General features: G+C 36.9%; 1 protein-coding gene across 1 annotated transcript; it reads left to right on the forward strand.

The window, feature by feature from the left end:
• Nucleotides 1-207: 207 nt before the first annotated feature.
• LOC122444061 (olfactory receptor 4K2-like) lies at nt 208-1,807 on the forward strand. Its single transcript, XM_043472859.1, has 2 exons — nt 208-1,123; nt 1,797-1,807. Exons 1-2 carry the CDS (start codon nt 208-210, stop codon nt 1,805-1,807), a joined length of 927 nt encoding a protein of 308 aa, XP_043328794.1.
• Nucleotides 1,808-8,283: the final 6,476 nt, after the last annotated feature.

Consider the following 8,283-nt stretch of genomic DNA (forward strand, 5'->3'; position numbering starts at 1 on the left):
ATTTGTAGTGATATCTGATATAGATTGTAATGTGGTTCCAAAAAGAAAAATATTTACTGAGATAGTAGTTAGATTTTAGGTAATCAATGTTCTAGTTAATTATTAACTGATATCATAACTCCTTCCTATGTAATTGTAGAAGTATCTCATTTTCTAACTCTGTCGTTGTGTACCATTTTGTCATCATAGACCAGAGCCTGCAGATCAATGGAGGGATTCAACCATTCCAGAGTGTCTGAATTTGTGTTACTTGGACTTACTGATTCTCCTCAGCTCCAGATTTTCCTTTTTGTGATGTTTTCTGTTTTCTACTTAATGACCTTGTTGGGCAATTGCCTGATTTTGCTCACGGTACTGTCCACCCCACACCTTCACTCCCCCATGTACTACCTGCTCAGCAACCTGTCTCTCATTGACATGTGTCTGTCTTCCTTTGCCACTCCGAAGATGATCATGGACTTCTTTGCTCAACACAAGACCATCTCCTTTGAGGGATGCATTTCTCAGATCTTCTTTCTGCACCTCTTCACTGGGACTGAAATTGTGCTGCTCATCTCCATGTCTTTTGACAGGTACATTGCCATATGCAAACCTCTCCATTATTCATCAATTATGAGCCAAAGAGTATGTGTTGCGCTTGTGGCAACTTCTTGGACAGTGGGCTTCATGCATACAATGAGCCAGTTAGCTTTTACCCTCTATTTACCCTTTTGTGGTCCCAATGTTGTAGACAGTTTCTTCTGTGACCTTCCTTTGGTCATCCAGCTGGCATGTATAGACATATATGTTCTTGGAATCTTCATGATTTCAACCAGTGGTGTGATTGCCCTTGTAAGTTTTCTGCTTTTGCTCACTTCCTACATTACTGTTCTGGTCACTATCAAGGACCACTCCTCCACTGGATCATCTAAGGCTTTTTCTACCTGCACTGCACATTTCATAGTTGTGTTGATGTTCTTCGGGCCCTGCATATTTATCTATGTGTGGCCTTTCACAGACTTCCTGGTGGACAAAGTTCTCTCTGTTTTCTACACCATCTTTACTCCCTTTCTGAATCCACTTGTCTATACTCTGAGAAACCAGGAAGTGAAAACAGCTGTGAAGAAGAAACTAAGTAACCAATATTTAAATCTTGGGAAAACTACTCCAATATATTCAGTACAATGAGTGGAGATCTCCTATCTGAGATTTAGTATCATCAGTTTTGTTCTCAGAACAATAGAAAATTAAAGTTAGAATCTTTCAAGTCATTTAGTCTAAATTCATGAAAGTCAGAAGTTAAAATTGAGAGATGTGAAGGATCATGCCTAAATGTTAGTGCAACATTTGCAAGTCTTTTCCAATTATGGATCCATTTGAAAATCTGTTGAAATGTATAGGTTATTTTTATGGAAAAATGCACATATTATCAAAATTGTGAACATAAATTCAGGAATTCATAGACTTCTGAATTCTATAAACATAGATCAAGGTTCTTAGAGAAGCCTGAGATAAAATATTGCTCTTTAGTCTTTTAACCCAGAACATTCTCACTCAGGTTCAAAGTGTTGTGGTATTCTGATGTTGCCTACTGGCAGAACTTAAGAATGTTGGGCATAACTGGTCTTTTCATGGCACTGGAATATTTTTGTGGAAAATTTATATTATGAAGAAGTTCTTTTAAATATTGTTGAACAATCTTGACTCAGTGGATCCAACTGTTTGAGCTCTGAGTCAACTTTGAAGAAAAGAGAACAGTTCAGAGGATACAAGATTTAATAATACCCTTTCTTAATAAGTATATAGATCACTATCACACTTGATATAGCAAATAATTAATCAAATGTCAATTGTAAAGTTTAAACCATGGAATGTAAACTACTCAAATCTGACTGGCTTTCAAAACCTGGCTTGCTATCATAGGTCTGATGAATTTATTAATACCAAGATTAAATGTTTGAAAAAATTATAAACTATTAAATTCATGATAAATTTTTCATTTCCAAATAAATTATCCCCAAATATTATTAGTCTCAGTGTGGATATACAATATAAGGTAGCCTGTGGGAAGGAAAGATGGTAATTATTTAAGAAATATATTGCACAATTCTTCCTAATTTGGTATATTAAATATTACGTTGAATATGTTTTTTTATTACAAGAAAGTCTGAAAATCAGTTGGTCAATAAATTTCCCTCACAGTTGAAGAATCTAAAGTCTAGAGAATTCATAAAGCTAGAGGTTGAATCACTGTTAAGGGGCAAAACTCATTGCTCTAAACATACATGAGACTTAGAATTAAACTGTCATTTCCTAGTTGTGTTATCCTGAGAGAGTCACTTTACCTCTTTATTCATTTTTTAATCTCTAACACGAGGGTAATAAATATAACTGCCCGTTGTAACTATTTTGTGGAAAATGGACAGAATGGTTTCTAAAAATGTCATTTCCTTTTTTCTTCTCACCAAGGTAAACTTCTATCTAAAATGCACTTCATTTTTAATAAGTATGTATATAAAGAACAATTGTATAAGCCTAACCACTATTTGTCAAACACAAAACTTGATATTCAGTTTTAGAATGTCTGTAATATTGTAGCTTAAGATGTACAGCAGAAAAACAATAAAACACTTTCCAGTTTTTCACTGCTAGAAGGGTGTGGCATGGATAAACTAGATAAAATTGCCTAATACTTTGAGATTTCTCTGAATAACTATATACCGATAGGTTGCATATACTTGAGTTGACTGAGATATATGAAAAGAGTCCAGGAAACAATCCGTCATCATGGATTAAGACAGTTTGTGAGTTCCAGGAAAAAAACACAAGCCCCTGCCTTGCTAAGAAAGAAGTGGCATTAATAATTTCTTTCATTTATTTCAGACTTTTAATGTTTCAACATGCTTCAACACAAACCAAGCCAAATATTTAATATCTGAAGTTAATTAATATGCAGTCTAGGGACAAATGTAGCATTGAGACTAGGTATGAAATCATATTTTTAATTTGAAATACTGTTAATTTTAACCAAATGATAAATTCTTCCTTCTTGCTTCAAAGTCAGACAAATGAAAAATGGTTAAGGCAGAAATATACTTTTGCCTCATAGACATTCTCTAGCAAAAATTATCATCTTTATTTTTAAATATAAACCTCAGGTCTAAAACTTTCATTTCAGTTCAATAATCATTTGTTGAGTATCTACTCTGCTTAAGGCTCTTGTTGGGTGCTGGAGATCCATTAAAGCAAAAGATCTGTTTCTCTGTCTTTGAGGGACATATATTTAGCAATAGATAGGCTCCGTCTGTTGGAGGTTGAATTCTAGTCCCACCAGTTTATTTCTTGTGCAACCCTGAGCATGTATTTTTGATATTTCTAAAACTCAATTTCTTATCTTATGGTATATTTAACCACTTGGGATGTTGTGAAAATCAAAACACATGCACATATGCTTAGCACTCAAAAGGGTTAATGAATACTAACTAATTACACTGTTATTGTTGCTGTTATTTAAAACATGATTAAAATTTCAGGGTTACTGGAATATAAATACTTGTGTTTACTTGAACTTAAAGCCATGGTTTTAATACTGGTTTTAATAGGACGTGTCAATTAACTTAATATTAACTAATGTTAAAATATTGGGTTTGTGCCAATTATTAATTTTTGATGTATTTCTGTAAATAAAGTTGTCCCTTTACATCAATGTTTTTCAAAAAAAGTATTATATTTTGGGGTTTTCTTATTCATTTTAAGTTGAAATATATTCCAAGATTGCATGCAAGGGAAAAAATAATAAATACACAATGTTCAATAGGTCAATGTGCATTTGTTTTTAAATAGAGTGTATTTGATTTTTTAAATAGAGTGTTTTTAATGTTTTTAAATAGAGTGTATATGATTAAAAAGCAATACAATGTTATTCACATGTTTATCTCTTGAACTTTTATCCAAAAAATAGTTGTGAAATGCTTTATAGTCATATATACCTTGATGTATTAAAATATTAACTGGGGAATGAATGGTGACAATCATCTATTCATTTTATATATAGCATGTTATTAAATGTTTCAACAATAGAAAGACTTTGTCCAGATTTATGAAAGTATAAGGGAATTGTTCATGTAGCAATATGATAGATTTACAAAGACAGAACTGTTTGTGTGAAGATATGGTACCTTTCAGGAAATTGTTAAAATTCAGTTCAGTTGCTCAGTTGTGTTCAACTCTTTGCGGTCCCATGGGCTGCAGCACGCCAAGCCTCCCTGTCCATCACCAACTCCCCGAGTTACTCAAACTCATGTCCATCGAGTTAGTGATGCCATCCAACCATCTCATCCTCGGTTGTTCCCTTCTCCTCCTGCTTTCAATCTTTCCCAGCATCAGGGTCTTTTCCAATGAGTCAGTTTCTCACATCAGGTGGCCAAAGTATTGGAGTTTCAGCTTCAGCATCAGTCCTTCCAATGAATATTCAGGACTGATTTCCTTTAGGATGGACTGGTTGGATCTCCTTGCAGTCCAAGGGACTCTCAAGAGTCTTCTCCAACACCACAGTTCAAAAGCATCAATTCTTCGGTGCTCAGGTTCTTTGTAAGTTCAACTCTCACATCTATACATGACTACTGGAAAAACCTTTGTTAAAATTGGAACCATAAAATTATGGGATAAATTTAGCCATTTCATATGATTAAGATAGCCCTGAAGAGTATAATATCTAGCTCTACTTGGGCATTTCTGGGAGTAGATTCTATTCCTGTGGAATTGGTTAAACCCCAAACTGTGTCCTCAAAGCATATTTTGATAACTACATTTCAGTATGATTGCGCGCGCGCACACACACACACACACACACACACACACACACACACACACACATGGAACCCCTAGAGTGGGTATTGTGAGTATCATCATTAAAGCCAGATTTTCTGGCCTAAATTCAGCTCTACACCACTTACTAGGCTTTCAGTTTGGGGTAATTTAATTAACCTCTCTAACTTAGTTTTCTCATTTTTCTTTAAGCAGAGTTAGCAAGTTGCAAATGTTTGCATTCCCACCATGTTTTGTCTTCCCTCAAAGGTTTATAAAGAAATCAGAATAATTAATACAATTTGTTGTTGTTGTTGTGCAGTTGCTACATCATGTCTGACTCTTTGTGACCCCACGGAGTGCAGCACTCCAGGCTTCCATGTTCTTTACTATCTCCTGGAGTTTGTTCAAACTCATATCCATTGAGTCAATGATGACATCCAATTATCTCATCTTCTATTACCCCTTCTCTTGCCCTCAATCTTTCCCAGCATCAGGGTCTTTTCCAATGAGTCAGTTCTTCGCATCAGGTGATGAAAGTATTACAGTTTCAATTATATAGTGAGAAATTTCACAAGATAATACAGCTTGATGCATTGTCTTAAAAACGAGATAAAACAAAACAAAAAAAACCCCAAATTTAAGCCATCTAGCATTGGACCAGAATTCTAACTGTAACAGAATTTCCAGATCAGGTGAGTTCATCTCTCTGTTTTATCTTGTACCAAGTCATTCAATTCATGTGTATTATCCCCAGCAGTTTGGGATCTTTAATGAAGACTTTAAAATGCATAATACACCTTTTTCACTCCATACCTATAACTGTTTTTCCGGCTCTAACTCACACTTTAACATAATCCAACTTTGCCACGAAATTTGATGGCTTACTCTCAGCATAGCATTTATTGAATCACTGAGGAACACTGATATTCCGGCAAACTATTCTTTCATGAGGATTTAAACCAAATTGGAAGTATCAGAAAATCTTTTATATTTCTTCTTTTAAAAATGCCTTTCTCTGTGTCCTGATTCTCATTCTTTTGACTGCGTTTCAGTGGAAGTCTGCTTTTAGCCATTTGCATTTCACTGTACATTGAAGAGCTGTGTTAGTTCTTCCAAGTGTACCTTTGATTGTAGGAGAATAGGATTGGACTCTTGTGGAAGTAGTTCAGCATTAGTCTCCGGAGAAGACATGGCATTATCATAAGTAAGATTTTCTGCCTTTGTCAAACAGGTAACACCCTAATCTTTTTTCTCAGTAAAGATAATCCAAGAAATGTCTTTTAGCTTTTTTTTAAAATTAGAGTCTATGTGCTTTGCCTTTGGAAACAGAAACAATAAGACATAATTCCTAACCTCGAAGAGATTGTACCTACTACAAACACAGGTGATTGCAATGGAATGTCATAATTGCCATGATGTAAGTTTGTATACAGTAATATGGGGACTTAGGAAAAAACATGTCCAAATGTGCCTGCAAAGTCAGAGAATGGTTTGCAGAGGTAGTGCTGAATCTGTGATTTCAAGGTCAAGTTGCAAGAAAGTATGTCAGAAGGAAGGAATAGCATAGGCAAAGGCAGAGAAGCATAAATATGCCTAGCGGGGAGACTTCCCTGGTGGTCTAGTAATTAAGACTCTACATTTTCAATGCAGGAGGTGTGTGTTCAGTCCATGGTAAGGGAGCTAGGATCCCACATGCCACACAGAATGGCCAAATATTTTTTTAAAAATTTAAAAAAATTGCCAGGGAACTGAGGAGCTAAATGTGCTTTACTATTTCTAGAGAACAAGATGTAATGTTCGTGGTTGTGGAAAGAGATTGTGTTGATAGAAAGTAGCCAGAGTTTCAGTTCAGCTCAGTCGCTCACTTCTGACTGACTCTTTGCAACTCCATGGACTGCAGCATGCCAGGCCTCCCAGTCCATCACCAACTCGCAGAGTTTAATCAAACTCATGTCCATTGAGTCTGTGATGCCATCCAACCATCCTTGGTGTGAGATAAAATTCACTTTCTATGGCAAGGCAAGAAAACTGTGAAAAAACATAAAAAAAATTTCTTTGCTCTTTGGTCTCCTTACTCTCCTCTCCTGTGCGTTGTGTATCTGCATCGCACATGGACCAAACCTCCCCCAACAGCAGAAATGCCTGCTCAACCATAAACAGCCATATTCCCCTGGAATCAATGGGACAACTCCATAAAAGATAACATTCCTTCTTGATCTTGTAAGGGGCCATGATCACACAGGCTTCCCCATTGGCTCAGTGGTAAAGAATCCATCTACCAATGCAGCAGACGTAGGAGATGTGGGTTCAATCCCTGGGTCAGGAAGATGCCCTGGAGAAGGAAATGGCAACCCACTCCAGTATTCTTGCCTGGGAAATCCCATGGACAGAGGAGCCTGGTGAACTACAGTCCATGGGGTCACAAAGTATCAGACACGACTGAGCACACACGCACATGATGAAACTTAGATCTGGATTGTGTAAATTGTCAGTAGTGTATCATTTAATGTACAGCCCACTGTCTCAAAAGGCTTATGTAACTGTTCCTTGACTTCTAATGGGATAGAGGTCAAGTGGAACAGTTCTCAAAGATTTCTGAGATGCTATAAGGGTTTATATGGGAGACCTGGATTTGATTCTAGGGTTGGGAAGATATCCTGGAGAAGGGAATGGCAACCCACTCCAGTACTCTTGCCTGGAGAATTCCATGGACAGAGGAGCCTGGCAAGCTACAGTCCTGCTTCTGTTGCTAAGTCACTTCAGTCATGCCCGACTCTGTGCGACCCCATAGACGGCAGCCCACCAGGCTCCGCCGTCCCTGGGATTCCCCAGGCAAGAACACTGGAGTGGGTTGCCATTTCCTTCTCCAATGCATGAAAGTGAAAAGTGAAAGTGAAGTCACTCAGTCATGTCCGACTCTTATCAACCCGATGGACTGCAGCCTACCAGGCTCCTCCATCCATGAGATTTTGCAGGCAAGAGTACTGGAGTGGGGTGCCATCGCCTTCTCTGGAGCTACAGTCCATGGGGTTGCAAAGAGTCAGACACGACTGAGTGACTCACACACACACACACACACACACACACACACACATTAAGGTTATAATTCTCAATTTGGCTAAGGTAAAATGTTCCATATCTTTCTTAGATCGATTGATTATAATTTTTTATCAACTCTGGGATGCTAGATATATATTGCAGAGACAATGGGGAAACACTGGGTAACTGAGAGAAGGCTAGAAGCAACAGGCCAATTTTTATACAGTTTCTGTTTTGAGAACTTTTTACAGTTTTATCAAGTGATTTGATGGAAGTTTACTTATTTTCATTTATTTTGGTACATGAAAGAATGTGTAAAATATACAGTCTGTGCTTGAATACTTTGTTGTAGATGCAAAAGAAAAGATATCCTGGTTTTCCTTGTCTCTTTCCAATCTCTCCTGTATCTTTGAATCTTCTTATTTGACACGCATATGTCATGTTATGTTGTGTGGT

Source organism: Cervus canadensis, chromosome 6 (assembly GCF_019320065.1).
Source record: "Cervus canadensis isolate Bull #8, Minnesota chromosome 6, ASM1932006v1, whole genome shotgun sequence".
NCBI classification, from domain to species: Eukaryota; Metazoa; Chordata; class Mammalia; order Artiodactyla; family Cervidae; genus Cervus; species Cervus canadensis.